This window comes from Zalophus californianus, chromosome 3 (genome assembly GCF_009762305.2).
Source record: "Zalophus californianus isolate mZalCal1 chromosome 3, mZalCal1.pri.v2, whole genome shotgun sequence".
Taxonomy (NCBI): domain Eukaryota; kingdom Metazoa; phylum Chordata; class Mammalia; order Carnivora; family Otariidae; genus Zalophus; species Zalophus californianus.
Window position 1 is genome coordinate 45,232,439 of NC_045597.1, and position 16,805 is coordinate 45,249,243.

General features: G+C 39.3%; 1 protein-coding gene across 3 annotated transcripts in view; it reads left to right on the forward strand.

Annotated features, from left to right (window-relative positions):
• DIAPH3 (diaphanous related formin 3) overlaps positions 1 to 16,805 on the forward strand; it is a 484,666-nt gene that overhangs the window by 34,122 nt on the left and 433,739 nt on the right. For all 3 annotated transcript variants that reach the window (XM_027591357.2, XM_027591359.2, XM_027591358.2), the window contains one exon: positions 11,123 to 11,290. In XM_027591357.2, the coding sequence (XP_027447158.1) occupies positions 11,123 to 11,290 (168 nt within the window). The remainder of the gene's footprint in view (positions 1 to 11,122; positions 11,291 to 16,805) is intronic.

Below are 16,805 nucleotides of genomic sequence, written 5' to 3' on the forward strand. Positions count from 1 at the left end.
AAGAGAGATTTAATAATTTGTTCAATGTCATGGGGGCTGTGAGAAAAAACTATGGCAGACTGATTCCAGACTGCTTTTCCCCCGAAGCCATTTCTATGAGACTTCTGACTTTTAAATTGATAAGGAAAAATTGTATCCTACTCATTGATCTTAATTCTGAGAATTAAAATTGTAAAAACATATTCTAAGAAGTTTTTTATGATTAGAAATGAGTTATTTTTAGTATTTCCAGTAAATAAAACTGAGAAACCTTTATCCCGAAGGAATAGTGATGTGTGTGACTGAGAGGTGTCAACAGGTAAAGAATAGGAGTCTTTTTTTTTTTTTTTTCCCTTTAATTGTGAAGGACATGGAAAAACTGTATGGAAGCCACTTGACAGATCTAGCAATGGCAGTCTGCTCCCAGATAGAACTGTGGGCTTTCCTGGTTCCCCTCAAATTTCCCCACCAGGAATGTGGTCTTAGAACCATTGAAGGTATCATGTGGGTGCAGGTTCTGATGAGTGCTTTCAGAAGTTTTCACTGTTCTCAGTGGGCCTTGTGACTGACCTGACGTAAATGCTACCAGACGACTCCAGCATGTTCCTGAGTGTGTTTTGTGAGACTGGTCTGCTCGAGGATGAGTTGCCCAGATGAATACGCTTGACAGGACTGCATTTTGTCTACCCGCAGGCTATTTTTGGACCTACCTAGATGTGACATCCCTTGTGGGATATATGCTAAATTGGACCTTGTACTTATGAAAGTAAATAATTTTATCTGATTATGTGTCTCACTTGCAAGTCAGTTAATAGAACATCATCAGCTTTAAAAAAAACTTAATTTAAAAGAATGACTTAAATGTTTTTCTTATTGGCCTAATAGGACATGAAACCTTTTATGAACTTCTATTGCCTTGGTACGTTTAAAAACCACGAATAATACAAAGAGTGTGATATTTTCCAGTTTTTTCTTTGAAATGATATTCAAAAGAAACTCTTCTGTGTAAAGTAGATAAACCAGCATGGACTGGGACACCTGAATGTATGTGGTAAAATACATCAAATAAGTTCTGTAAGCTTAAATTATTCACTAAGTCAGGTGAGCCTTTCTGAGCCCATTAATATGAGTTAATTAGAGCTTCCTGTACTTAGGTTTTCAGTAGTAACACTTAAGTACTGTCTTAGAATCTTTAAATATTTATGGGATAGTTTAGAGAGCTCCTACTCAAATCAGTGGAAACTTGGGAATAAGATCAAGAGCTCTCAGAGTTGAATATACGAAGATGTAGTGGGGTGTGCAGATTTGTTCATCCTTTCATCCCTTCATTAAGCATTTGAATAGTTAGTACTCTTATAGGAATACAAAGAGAGATATGACCGCCTCTGCATCTGGGAACAGTGGGGAAGCAGATGTATACAGTTTACACTTGTATATACTAATACTGTCCCAGGCCCATTGCTCTGTATATAGGGTTCGAAGTGGTAAAGTCAGCTTTGATGTTGGGAGAAGACTTGGTAGAGAAGGTGACCTTTCAGCTACTTCTGAAGGACAAGTTGGAATCTAAGCTGGCAGGAGTTGTTGTAATTTTTTACTCTGATAATTTTACTTGGTACTAACTGAATGGATTCCTAATGGAAATGTTGGGTTGGCAAGTAGAAAGCAATTGTTGATGTTTTCGGGGGACTTTTGTTTATGGGTATTACTCGTTTATGTCTTCTAAAAAGTATTACAGAGCTAACTTATTTCCTTTGTATATAGTAATATTTTTACACAAGAAATTAGAATTATACTTAAAGATGTGAGTAGGTATAACTTTGGTGTTTTGAATATTCTTTTTAAGTGATTGTCTTTCTTTGAGTGGATATTTTTCTTCCCACCTGATGTTACATTATAGAACTCAAGGTTCTCAGTCTAGGGGACTAATGCTCAATGGATCAGTGTTGGTAAGAGTCTAAGTTATTCTTGATATATAAAAGGCATGACACTTGGAGTTCTTCCTGATATTTTTGGGAAGGAATTAGCAAAGCAAGAAGCAATGGCTTGTATCCCAGACATGGAAGATAGGGAACTATTTATTATTCACTTACCAAAAATGAATAGAACACCCACTATATGCTTTGGACAATGCTAAGTTCCAGGAGTAGGTCCAGTAGTGAATAAAATAATTCCTCTTAAGGACTTAATACCGTGGTTGAGTAAACATATGATAGAGGTAGTTTCAGAATAGTGTTTGTACTATGTAATGGCAGACATCAGACTTGTGGGCATCTTGCTTAGTCTTGTGTCAGGAAGGCTCCTACCTAAGATGTAGTTAACTAAGAGCTGAAGATGGAGTTGAAATGAGCCAGGTTAAGGGGATGGGATAGGAGTTGTGGTTGTGGATAGGTTTTAGGCACAAGGAACAACATGCACATTTAAGAGACTCTGGCATTTTCATTACATCTGGATCCTACAGTGTAAGGGTGGAGTGGTGAAGAGATTGGAGAGAAAGTGCAGTTCAGATTAAGCTGGACCTTGTTGAGCCATGGTAAGATTGGAATGTCCTTCTCTGAGTAATGGGGATGCAAAGATTGAAAGGTTTTAAGCATAGGAGTGAGGGACAGGATTGGATTTGCATTTCAGGAAGATCAAAATATCCGTATAGAGAGTAGCTCCGAGAGTGATCGGGGGTAGAGGGACAGAGCAGACCTAGAGGCAAGCGAGGAAGCTGTGGCTGTTGTCCAAGTGTCCCGAGGTAGGACAGTGGCAGTCGGGACAGAGAGAAGATGATTTAAGAAGAGTCGGTCTATATGGTTTCATGATTTGTTTCCTCATAGTTTTCATTAGTCGCTACAATTCAAACGAGTTTTCTGTTGATCTAAGTCAACATCAGAAGTCCTCGTCCGTCCGTATCTGTACCTAGAAGCTTCTCTCCCTATCCAGGTCCATCTATTCTTTTTCTCTGACCTTCCTCTCCCAACTCCTCCAGTCTTCTCCAGCCCTCCTACTTTGCCCATTGGCAGTCAAAGCCTGTCTTTGAATGTTTGTTTTCCTTCTTGCTCCAGTTGAAACCTAGATGTTCTTTGAAGGTTTTACATTCCTGTTGGCTTCTTCCTTCAAAAACTTCCAGCTCTTTTTGAGCATTTCTGGTGCAGTTCTCCTGGTTGGTCTCAACTTGAGGCCTTCTATGTAGTTTCTGCCACTAACACGTGAAAGGCATTAGAACTTGAGTTGTTTACCTTTCCACCCCTCTTTGTTATTCTAGACCTACCAGGGGTTCTTAAACTGCAAGCCATGGACCACCAGAGGTTTGGTGGTATAATTCATGGTGTCCTTGAACTTGGACGGAAAAAAGATTAAATCTTTATTTTCATTAATCTTTAAGTAAAACTTAGCTTTTTTAAAATTATGAATATAGGTGAAAACAAAAAATTCCAAACACACACACACAGTAGGATTTGACCTGTGACTTGATTACCACAGAAAACGGGTATCTTCAAAGCATGTTAGTTATTGGAGATACTTCAAAAGGTGGTTTGTGTTCAACACTATGTTGAAATTAGATTTCCTATTACTGCATGTTATATAATGAGTTCATGAAGACCTATTACCATAAAGTTTTAAAATTTCATAACACTGTTTTTGTTGTAATTCTATTTTAGGCATTTAAAAGTATTCTATGAGGAGCTCTGTATTAGTCTTCTGTTGTTTATATAATTATCCTAAAGCTGAGTGGGTTAAAACAATAACATTTCAGTTGTTTGGGTCTAAAATTTGGAAGCAGCATAGTGGGATAGTGCTGGTTTGACATCTTTCATGAGATTCTAAGCACGACGTTGACTCAGGCTGCAGTCCTGTGAGGCCTTCATGGGGCTGGAGAATCCATTTATAGGGTGTTCACGCCTGACTGGGAAGTTGGTGCTGATAGTTGTTGGGGGCCTCTGGTCTTTCCTATGTGGGCGTCTTCACTGGCTGCCCTGTGACAGTTGGCTGTAGAAGACAGACTGCGTATTGTAATTTATTTTCAAGGAATTTTAATAATCTAATGAGTATGCTTCTCATTTAATAAACTACCCTATGAAATTTAAATTGAATTACTGTAGGTAGGTACATTTCTGGGGGGTGATGGTAAACTTTCTTGTCAAAACCTCTTGCTAAAGAACGTCTTATAACTTCCCTAAAATCTAAATTTAAGGCCAGGAAGGGCCATTTCTAACACTGAGAGCTATTGAAGTTCGAGTGCAATAGTGGGTGGCTTGGTGGGAATTGTTACTGAGTGCTAGGATTGTGGCCTCAGGCTGGGATGGTTAGCTCTTTACACCTGCAATGATGAGCAGCCAGTTTCTCACTGACGGTGTTCGATCTTAGTAATACTGATATCACCACCGTTTTAGTAAGGACCATGGAAACAGGCAAGCATGTCTTTGGGCTGTCAACATGTGTCCTCTCCCATAATTCTCCCATCAGCCTCACAGGGTTCCCTGATGTATCCTCTTTCCAAGCCTCTTTTGAGTTTCCCTCACCCTAGAATCACTTATAACTATCTGTTGCTAATTTACTTGGCTTATGATTTTTCTTGGGGGCATCTGTGTATTTTACCTTTAGTAGCTTCTGTTTTTCCATCAAGTGGTGAGCCTCTTCAGGGACAGTACTGTATCTAATGTATTTTATCCAGTAATTGCTCATTCACTTATACCTTCACATGTTAATGGATTGCTAGCTATTTGCTGGATTCTGTGCTCTAGGCTGAACATAACAGCAGTGACTGTAACAGTTACCTGTTGCTATGTTAACAATTACCCCAAAACTAGTGACTTAAAACAGCAAACGTTCAGCTCCTTGCACTTTTTCTGGGGGCAGGAATTTGGTAGTTGCTTAGGTATGTGGTTTTTGGCTTACAGTCCCATGAGATTGTAATGAAGATGTTGGCTACAGTATATAAAAGTCTTAATCTCTGAGGAGCTATTAGTCCTCTGTTGGCTATATAATAAGTCATCTGAAGGCTCAGCCAGGCTTCCAAGATGGCACACTGGCATGGCTGTTGGCAAGAGGCTTCTCTGCCTCTTTAGTTTCTTTAGCTCAGCTCCATGCCATGTGGACCTACCCTTAGGTCTTGAGTGTCTTCTTGGGTGGCAGCCGGCATACCCCAGACTGAGTGACCCAAGAGGGAGCAAGACAAAAGCTGTGAGGTCTTTATGATCTAGTCTTGGAAACTCCATAATTTCCATAGTATCCTACTGGTTATCCAAGGCAGGATTATTTGGGACTGTCTTAGAGACTGGCTACCACAGTGATTAAGACCATTGATGGTTAGTCTATCATGGCCCTTATATTTTAGTGGGAAAGAGACTGTCAGCCTTCTCAAAATAAATGGAGAAATGACATGTTTTTATAAGTCTTATGAAGGGACATAAAAAGGGAATAACCTGTGTGCAATGATAATGGGAAGTATGAGGACCCACGTGATAGTGGTCACCAAAGGCATTTCAGGCCTTTCAACCCAAAGCTGAAAGGTGAGAAGCAGTTTTGTTTCCAGTAGGTATTATCGTGGAAGATTTAAATAGGTTGGTTAGGGTGGCGCAGCAAGCAGGTGGCTGGGCAGGATTCAGGAGTGAGACGCTGGAGCCAGTTTTTTAATCAGCAAGTTGCTTGTTTAGTAATGAAGTTAATTAAAAAGCCAAGCGATTTTTAGCGGTTAGGTTTTTTTTTTCCTTATTTTTTTAAAGGTTTAATTTTAGAGAGCACAAGCAGGGGGAGGGGCAGAGGGAAAGGGGAAAGAGAGAAGTAAGCAGACTCCCTGCTGAACGCAGAGCCTGGATGCAGGGCTCCGTCTCACCACTACTGCCCCCTTTTCCCGCCTCCCCCCACCCCATCATGACTTGAGTCATACACTCAATTGAATGAGGCACCCCAGGTACCCCATGTTCTTCTTAAATATAGTACAGGATTGCATGAAAATTGGTGGATAATTTTGTTTTTTTCTGGATTTCAGGTATGCATTCACTTAATTGACTTAATTGACTTAAAATTACAATGAACTTTTATTTGCTTAATTCTCTTGGATTGCATGAAAATAGGTACTCTTAGAGGTTCTAAGGAAGTACATTTAGGATACTTTCTCAGACTTTTCAAATTTAAAATGGCTAATAATTAGGGTATCTTTTTTAAATTAAAAAAAATCACTGCTGTTAGTATTTAAAACACTGTAATAGAACTTTGTCACTATTACAGTGTTACACTACAGCTTAAAATCCAGATAGTTTTTTAGAGCCTGTTTTTGGTTTAATTAATTTTATTTAAACTGTAATTACTGATTATCAGTGTGAGATAATACTCAGTAGGGTGCTCATTTAACTTCCCGTGAAGATAAGTGATATTAATTTATAAAACTCCGTACACCCCAGACACAGCTGAAGCCATATTAATTCAGTGTGGTGTGCCACCTCCAAATAGCTTTAAAATAGAATTCTCTCAGTCTTCTGTGTGTTTAACCAAATCTTTAACAAAGGCAAGTCGTTGGTGTGGTTCACCTTCTTGGGTCGTGTTTCTAGCTCAACTTTAAGAGAATTCGTGTAAAATGAAAAGTAGCTATGCAATGCATAAATTGGGAAACCTCCCAAATTGCCAAATGCAAAAATAACCAACTTCTAGTCCGCGTAATGGGGATTTATATTGTGTATGTATGGACAGAAGCATTTAAAACTTTTGCTCTTGGGTTCCATTGTACCTTGCTTCAAGCAAATTGTATGAATAATTCCATGAAAGATACATTAGGAGTGTTTCTCACCCTGCTGCCCCGCCCCCCGCCGTTTCTGCATGGAGTCACAGCATCCTCCCTTGAAACAAAAACCCCTTCCCAAATGTCCCCCCCCCAAAAAAAACCCTTAGAACGTTTAAAGTGATTTGATAGTAAAGTTCATTTTGCACCTAGCTTTGTCAGTAGTGCCCAGATTATAGGAATCTACCTGTAGTGCTCAGTAAAGCATCATGTACTTGGGGATGCTTTTACTCTAAGCCCGAGGTATTCAACAAATTGAATTTACTGTTCTAGCATAGGAAGATCGTATGTATTTTTCTCCTATGGCTCCTTGGGCCAATTTTTCCTACCTTGCCTTTAGCTATCCTAGTGGTAATGTGTGAAATTGTTTTCCACTTGAATAAAATCCAACTTCCCCCAGAGTTTAGGTGCTAAGCGTATGGGGGAGGTGTGCTCATTCTCTTTTATTGTTGTACAGTTATGCTGTTTATTGATATAAATGCAGTTCTACTTCTAAAAACATAATGGATTTTTTTTCATTTATGCGGTTGTATAAGTTAAATACTATGAAATTGTTAAATATAAAAGTGTTTTGGAGCTCGTCCTTTATTATTTAGCCAGGCAGTTTCCTTATTGTAAAAATTAAACAAATGCATTCAGCCTGATGCTACCTTTCAAGCTTTTAACACAGTGTATAGAATACAGAAGGGGCTCAGTGATTTTTGAAAGAATCTTTAGAAAGTTTTGGTTTGTGGCGAAAATTAAGTTTTTGATAACTATCACTGATGGAACCATTCATTAGGTTATAGATTCACAAACTAGCTTGTGAATTGCTTACGCTTACTATTCCCATTCATTGACGTGTTTACATTTATAATACTGATGCATTAATGATTTGCTTAATTTCACTTCATTATGAGTTTAACATATTAAGTTATTTGTGTGTGTGTGTGTGGTGTGTGGAGTCAGCAACACTCAGGAATTGATCACTGTAGAGAAGTTACAGCAATGAAGTAGTGATTCAGAAGACAGGTGGAGGAACCAGTCCCATTTCTGAATTTTTGGTCTCATTTTTTAAAACAAGTATCAAGAATTGGGGTGCTGAGGTACATAGGGTTGCTCACTTTGGGACCTCTAATCATGTGGAGACAATTGTATGTTTCTGGGTTATTTCCAAAGTAAAGGAGTATTTATGTTGATGAGTTGGATGTTCTTTTCTCTGCTGCTGTAATTCATTGTCCATACCTCTTGCTACATTTTTTATACCATATGTAAGCCTCATTATATGCTTGTCTCTCCCACTTGATTGTAATTCAACTTGAGTTGAATATAGTCTTTTTTAAAAATTATAAACATCTGATAGAATAACATCTCTGTTCTTTGTTTTATAGATCTGGGATTTTATCTGGTATCTTTTTTTTTTTCAGCCTGAAAAACTCCTTTTGGCATGTTTTGTAGTACAGGTCTCAAGTTTTGGCTGTCTAAAAGTGTTTCATTCTGCTTCTATTTTCCAAAGATACTTTTACTGGATATAGAATCCCACAATGACAGTCGTTTTCTTGTGCTTTAAAGATGCCCTTCCATTGCCTTTTGCTGTAGTTTCTGGGGAGAAATGAGTTATTTGTGTCATTTTTATCTTGTATATAACGTGTCTTCATATGTCTGGGTGTGCTTTTATGGTTTGCCATTTACTTTGGATTTTTAGCAGCTTGACTGAGGTGCCTAGGTGTGGGCTTGTTTGTCTTGGTATGCTTCCTTCATGGCTCTGCTTCTGGTAGCCATGAACTGATTCCTAAAAAATCAGTTATTTCAGTCATTATCTCCTGAAATAGGTCTTCAGTACCATTTTATTTTTCTGGCCCTCCATTACACTTGTGTCACAGCGCTTCATATTGTATCTCAGCTCTTGGTTTCTCTGTTCTTTTTTTCTTTCCCCTTTTCCATGGTGTTTCAGTTTGCATGCTTTTTGTTGGTCTGGGTTTAAGTTCACCAGTTCTTAGCAGTGTTCATTTTACTCTGAAGCTCATCTATGAATTCTTTGATACAATTTAAATTTCTAATGTGTTTTTAAGAATAATTTCCGTGACTTAGTTGCTAAAATTGCCCATGTCCTACTTTGTGTCTGCTCTTCATTATATTCTTAAGCATTTTTCTAAATATCCTTTGAGATGATCTGACCGGTAAGTCCATTATCCAGGCCATCTCTAGGTCTGCTTCTCTTTGACTCTGGCTGACACTTCCTAGGTCCTTCGTGAATCTAGCAGTATTTGATTATATGGTAGACATTTTATTTGAATACTGTGGAAATGAAATAATACTTCGAAGAAGGTGCCTTTCTTCAGGCTGCTAGAATGGGGGACTGAGTCCGTGTGATGTCTCGTTGAGCTGGGCTTGGCAAAGGTGCTGCTTTAGTTTGATTAGTGTCCTCTGGGCCTTCAAGATCGCTTAGCATGAATGAGATTCTGGCATTCTGCTTTTGGCTTTACGACTGAACTGTTCATATTCAAGACTGGGATAACTCTGCTTTAAAGTTCTGATGCCCTTTTCATGGTTAATATAGAGTTCTTTGTGTTTTCAGTTGCATTTCTGGCTCGATTTCTTCGGGAGATCTCACCAACCTGGTATCTGACCCCGGCCTTCAGTGGCAGCCATCACTGATTCTCTGACGGGCCAGAATGTCTTTGGGGCTTCTCTCCCGTCTTTTTGCCTAATTCAGAGTGTTTGGGAGGGCAGTCTCTTTGCCTGGGGAGAGGCCACCTGGGACGCTTCATGCCTCTGGACATCTTGCCTCCCTCCAGCCTTTGGGGGATTAACCCATGCAGTTGGTGAAGGCCTGAGGGAAAGTGTCAGTAGGTGGGTGTAGACTTGCTTCAGGACTGGGGCTCCTTGGAATTTGAGTGTCTCCTGCCAGAACCCATGCTGGCAGTAGTTAAAAATTTTGCTGGTTATTTATATTTTTATCCTTGTTTAACTTCTTAGTCTGTAGCTGTTTGTCAGGAATCGAAGCAACTTGTCACTTCCCAGTGGTCCTTCCAGGTTTCCTTGTGCCCTCATCCCCCTGATGGGTTGAAAACAGCTGTAACTGGGGAGGTTTTCTGGCTCATTTTTGTTAGGAGGAGAGCGGTGGTGGTACTTTGTGACTCTCAACCCTACTGGAAGCTGTCCTGTTCTTAGTACTTTCATGATTAGGGCCTGTTAGATGGACCACAGGTGAAGGTAGGACATGGCATTTTTCCTAGGCTCTATATTCACAGTGAATTTAAAGACATTATTTTTGTATCTTAAGGACACATTCTATTTCTTTAGTGAAATAATACTGTGACTTCTTGTCCTTTTTAAATTCAGTACTTTGTATCCCATTTCTCCACTGGACTGTACTAGTGCTATCCAATAGAATTTGCTGTGATGATAGAAATGTTCTAGGTGTGCTTTCATCAGTATGGGAGCCACTAGCCACATGTGGCTCTTGAGGACTTAGCATGTGGCTACTGCAACTAAGAAACTGAACTCTTAATTTAAACAACCCCACATGGCTAGTGGTTGCCATGAATAGCACAAGTCAATGTATACATCATGGCAAAAACAGTGTAAGGTATAGTAGTTATGCTGAACAATTCACAGAACCATTGTGGTTTTTGAGTACATTTCTCTTAACTACTCTGACATTATTTGCCTTTTTGATTGTTAACACTTGAAACTTTGAGTCTGGGTTTTATGTGAGGAATAGAATTTGTGAAATCAAGCAATTTTCAATGAATAAACAATCAGTTTATAAACTAATATCTATATACTTTCAAATATCAGTGAACTATTTGACTTAATAGAAGAAATCCCATTACAGCAAAAACCCCAGCTTTATTTCCTGAGGCTTTAGCCATCTTACTCTATAGCTGCTCATGAAATTCAAATACAGACCAGCCTGAATGAAGAGAAATGTGGTATTTATCAGACCAACAAGCTCTGGAGATATAAGTAGAATTCAACTCTTAGTGCATGCATACCATGAAATGTGATTTAGGAATTCTATGAAAAGGGCACTGGACAAGGGGGCTGGGAGCCAGGACACTAAATATTAGTTTGATTGCCAACCGCTGAATTAGCCCACTTACCTTTGTAAAACTGCTTAGTTGGCTAATCTGTAAAGCAAAGGTCACCTGCCATTAGAATCTTAATTCTATAAGATTAGAAAGAATCTTTGGAGGTTGTTCGATTTCTCTTCTGTCTTTAGACAGGATGGTTATGGAAAACTTCTGTTTTTTTAAAAAAAAATCTTAGATTCTAGTGCTGAATGCCTTCTGATGAAATCACAGTGATAATGTGATCGATCCTGTGGGTTTTTTTTATTTTGGCAATCAGATAAATGTTGGAGGAAATATTAATGTATGTGCTGTTTTACCTTTGTAGCTGGACAAATTTGCAAGCATAAGAATTCCAGGGAGCAAGAAAGAGAGACCTCCACTTTCCAACCTGAAGACTGCGTTTGCAAGCAATGATTGCTCTTCAGAGGTGATGGAAAACATTCCAAAGCCACTGTCACAGAATGAAGTCTTAGAACTTTTCGAAAAGATGATGGTAAGAATTATTTTTTTCATAAAATAGTTTATGTAAAAACCTTAGCTTCTAATCATGTTAGTGGAACAATAAACATTTAAGACTCATGTTTCATAGGGTTATTTCTGATGTCATTGAGTATAGCACTTCAGGTGTGCAGAGTTTTAGGATTACAAAAATAAGAACCAGAGGAAAATAGGCACACTGGTTTTTTTCGTGTGTGTGTTTAATATACAGAATACACAAAAACCCTCTCAAGTATCAAATGATACATTTTTAAATTTTTATTAAAAGATTTTATTTGACAGAGTGAGAGCGGGAACACAAGCAGGGGGAGTGGGAGAGAGAGAAGCAGGCTCCCCGCTGAGCAGGAAGCCTGACGCGGGACTTGATTCCAGGACCCTGGGATCATGACCTGAGCGGAAGGCAGATGCTTAACAACTAAGCCAGCCAGGCGCCCCTCAAATGATACATTTTGAATCTTAAAGATTATCTAAGCGGTCTGTCTGTTGGGGTTCGTTTGCATTGTAGAATGATGGTCACGGTGCTGTGTATGTTACGTGTGCTGATTTTTTTTCATCTTTTTTTCTTGTTTGATTTCTTCTCAGGATAACCAGGTTCATATAGTCCTAGAACTTTTATATCTGAGGAGACTAGAACTTACTCATTTTGGGGTGTGCCTTTTCTGGTGGAGACACAGTATTAAAAGCCACATTCTATTGGTTCTCAAGAATGGTGATCCTGACTCTGCTCATGGCTAACCTAATTTCACCAACAGCCCCGTATGTTAAGTATATCCAAAATCATTTATCACAAAATGAATGCTAATTGCGTCTAGTTTCATGTATAGTTCTTACCCTCAAGTTGCTTATCTCCTAGGAGTCAAAACAAACATTTGAAAAAATAAGAAATGCCAGAAGGTGGTAATTAATGGTTAAGTTCTTTATAAGTTCAGAGTAGGAAGAAAATAATTTTTGAGATACCTCGTTAGCTTCAGGGGAAGCCAAAATTGAAAGGTTATTATAGTAGCTTAGGGAAATTTCATAGAGCAGATGGACTTAGAGGCAGGTGTGGTCTTACAGGGTTGGAATAAGAAGAGGGAAAGGGCATTCTCTTAAGATGGGGAAATGACAGTGAGCCCAGACAGAGCTAGGTACAAATAGCTCAGGGGGGAACATGTGAGAGGTTTGAAAAATTAGACTAGAATGGTAATTTGGGGCCGGTTATGAGAGGATTTTGTATGCCATTCTGAAGAGTTGTATAATATTTCAACTCAGGACTTTATTTTATTTCATCTGTTGGTTCTGACAGCCTTTAGTTTTTAGGAAATTCACTTAGAGTGTAAAATGTGTTTGAAATTTGAGAAAGTTAATAACTGGTCTCTTCATTATTCAGCTGGAATCAACAAAGTATTTACCGTTATACTGCCTTATTTTCTGTTCATCAAATATTTGTGTCCAGTGTTACACATGGAGCTTTAGAAGGCCCCAGAAAGAGACAATGCCTAGTTTGTCTCCATAGGATTAATTAGTGTTAGTGATTCCTAACTTTTCATCACTGAGCATATATTTCATTAGTATTGTTTTGCATGAACCCTCGGCTTGAGACATTGTTACCTATTATGTCAGCTCTTGATGAAGTGCTCATTTTGGTTTTAATTAACTACACATGTATAACTCTTAACTCTTTCGTCTCCATGAGTTGATATCATTTCAGCCTTGAACAGAAAAGTGTTTTTTCCCCAGTTTTAGTATAAGTGCCGCCAAAGTGAGCACTTTTGTTTTTGTTTTATATTTTGCTGGCCTCTTTGCCTCTGTTAATGAGGCTTGTATAATGGTAGTTCTCTTCAATACCATCTTGGAGGACTCAAGATAAAGTGCCCTTAGCTACCTCCTCAGTCCGTGTACCATATGTGGAACCACTCACATAAATTACCTAGGAGATTCTAGAATGGTACTTTTTTTCATTCCTTGGTGACTACTTCGTTAAGTTTTTCTTTCTGATCATAATTGCTGGTGCTATCTGAGTAAAAGTGAATAGGCTGTTAATAGGTGTTTACAAGGCCACATCTTAGCACCACAAGCCATTAAAAGTGCAACTATGTAGAGTACTGAATATAGTTCACGGTATTCTGTACTGACCGTGATTACTTGAGGTATTTTTCAGTTATTCTGAAAAGGGGAAGTTACCCAGAGAAGAGTAAGACTATCAATGTTTGTAGTTATGTGTAGGGCAGAAGGATATTGATGTCCTTGAAGTGTTTACACAATACATATTTAATAACTGGGCCTGATACCTTGTTAAATCTTAAACAGGTATCCCTGTTGGCAGAAAATCGTTTGCAATCAAACTCATTTTACTCAGCAGCAGTAAAATGAAATTGTTGATGGGTCAGGGCTGCCCAGTTTGCTGATAAGTGAGTTTATGAGAACTAAGGTCTTGTTTAAAAAAAACAAAAACAAAACAAAAACTAGGTGGTTTTTCCCTTTCTGATTGCTTGACTGTATGACAATTCTAGGGGAAAATCCACTGATGGTTCTGGAGCTGAGAAGGGTCTTTTCTGTTCACTAAATGTAGATGATTGATATTTGTCAGGCTTTACACGGTACTGCATTTTTGACAAATTTAAAGCTGTTCCTATGTCTGTGGAGAATGCTAGATGAAGTGTTGAGTTTATTTTTTTTATTTGTACCTACCTATCTAGTACTTTTTAAAATTAACAGTGAGTGAGAGAGCAAGGGAGGGGCAGAGGATGGAGGGAGAGAGAATCTTGAGCAGACTCCTGCTGAGTGTGGAGCCTCACAATGTGGGGCTCCATCTTGCAACCCTGAGATCATGACCTCAGGGGAAATCAAGAGTTGGTCGCTTAACCGATTGTGCCACCTAGGCACCCCTGTTCCTCATACTTCTCTTCTTTTGAAGAAGCCACACTGAATCTGCAATCTTAATGTCTTGGCGTTTGCACCTACAGGGGTTTCCTACCATTTAAAATTTGCATCTAAATTCTTAGTTTTGACTTTGCAATTTTTAAAACCTTATTTAACTTTATCAAAGGTATTGAAGAAATTTCTACATAAAGTAAAAACTTTTTACAGAACCTTTTTTTAAGTCTTCAGTGTGCAGACTTGATTACTTAATGAGAGGTAGAGTATAATACTTGAATATTTGTAATCCTTTCACTTTTATTTTGGAGATGGATTTACTTGGTCTCTGGGTAATAGTTTCAGTGGGTTTTTGGGTCGAGGTTGGGTTGAGTTTTGTTTTTAAAGCAATGATGAATACTTAGACTAAAGTATTTCTTTCTCCCATTTGTCTTTTGGTAAAAGTGGAATTGTTATCTGAAAGCCCCTATTGGTTTCTCTGTGGATCTAGCTTTGTGAAATAGCTGAGAGAACATCTTGTATATTCAACTTTGATTTCTGGAAGTCAAGTTTCAGTATTTACTATTGGACTCCCTGTAGGTCTATGTTAACTGGTTTTGAATGAGTTGAGCGTGGTAGATACAAGCTAAAAATGACTTGATCATTGTAGCTGTTGCCTCTTTATATCAGCCCCCTTGACTTATTCTTTTCTTGCTCCTAGGTGAAATCCCAGGCAGGTCTCAGAGCTTTCTCTTGGCTTTGAGATTAAACAGCAAAAATAATAAAAACAATTTCGAACCAAAAAAAAAGCTCTCCCTTTCCCCCTTACAGGCTGGCTCCCCTTAAAGGCTCTAGTTGGGGCAGTAGTTGGGGAGTGAGTTTGGCCTCTTCTGTTTCTTCACCTCACGTGGTTGTGCTCTACTCTTCAGATTGCGTCTGTCTCCTCCAGGACTAGATGGGAGGTGAGAGGAGGAATAAGAGTACGCTTCTGGCCTACGGTGCTTATAACCTGGCATTGGCGTCCTGGGGCGGTGTTAGTTTTTTGGGGTACTGTAACAGATTACCACGAATTTGGTGGCTTTAAATGCCTGCGTACTGTCTCCTAGTTTTGCAAGTCAAAGTCCAGGTTGACTCACCTGTTTTCTCACATTTCACAAGGCTAAAATCAGTGTCTGATGATTGGGCTCTTACCGGATGCTCTTGCGAAGAACCTCTTCCAAGTTCATGATGACAGAATCTAGTTCCTCGCTTTTGTAGGAATGAGGTCCAGGCTGTGATCTGGGGGCTGCCTTAGCTCCAGAGGCCTCTTTCCTATCGTTTGTACGGGCCGCTACCTCTCAGTTACATGAAATCCACCTCTTGTTTCGAATCTCTCAGCCTTCTCCTCCTCTGGCATCTCTTGTCTGATCTATAGAAAGTTCTCTGCTTTTAAGGGCTCATGTATGAGATTATGCTCACCCAGATAACCCAACATAATGTCGCAAAGTCCCCTTTTAACATGTAATATCCTTTATAGGACCAGAGATTAGGGCATGGATGCTTTGGGGGACCATTTTGCCTCTTACAGGTATAGGAGATAATAAATGCTGATTCTTTTCTCCTATGGCGTTTTTGTGCCCCCCCCTGCTGCCCAGTCTCCCCTACAATTCCCTTGTCACTAGGGATGTCTCCTTTGGTCTTCTGCCCTGGTCTTCCATGACCCATTCCTTTGCTGGAGTCGCCTTTTGGATGCAGGACCTCTTAGATGGCCCAGGGCTGCTGCTTCCCTAGGATGTACAGCCTGTCCACGGGAAGGTAATGTATCCTTTGCCCCTTGCTCCTGTCCTTTATCTCATTCCCTTCAGCATCTGTCCTCTTTGGGGTATAAACTACTGGTTCGTTCTTACTATTCCAGATATTTACCCTCCTAACTGTGAGTGGCTTTCTAATCATTAGATCTTATATGTAACACTGCTGACCACCCCCTCTTGTCTGCATTTCTCTTTCCTTTAGTTACCGTGACACTCCTTGCTTTCTGATTTTCCTCTTCTCTGGCCAGTTTTACCAGTTTCCTTTCCAGGTTTCCTGTTCTGATTTTCATTTCCTCAGAGTGTTGCCTCTGGTCCTCTTACCTTTATCCACTTTGGTTCCTTACACATTTCTTTTGGGGGATGGGAGCCCTTTCATGCTAGAATATCCCCAATATTCTGATGCTTAGCTGTCTTCAAAAGAGCAGCTATAATCAAGCTCTGTAAAAGATGCTAAACCTCAACAAACCAGAAACTGATCTCTTCTTTTGATATTTTTCCAACTTTTTATTGAGATAAAACTGACCTATAATATAGTGTAAGCTTAAGGTATACAATGTGATTTGATAAATGGATATATATATTTTTAATGTTTTATAATGGCACAGATACTTTATTGAAGTATGGTTGACACACAACATTAGTTTCAGGTGTACTACATGGTGACTGGAGCATATCTATTTCTTAAATGCTTACCACAGTAAGTGTAGTTAACGCATCTGTCACCTTACATAGTTACCATTCCTCACCCTCAATTCCACGGTCAGAGCTTTTAAGATTTAGGGGAGCCTGGGTGGTTCAGTCGGTTGAGTGACTCTTGATTTTTGGCTCAGGTCATGATCTCAAGGTCTTGGGGTCGAGCCCCATTGGGCTCTGAGGTCAGTGGGG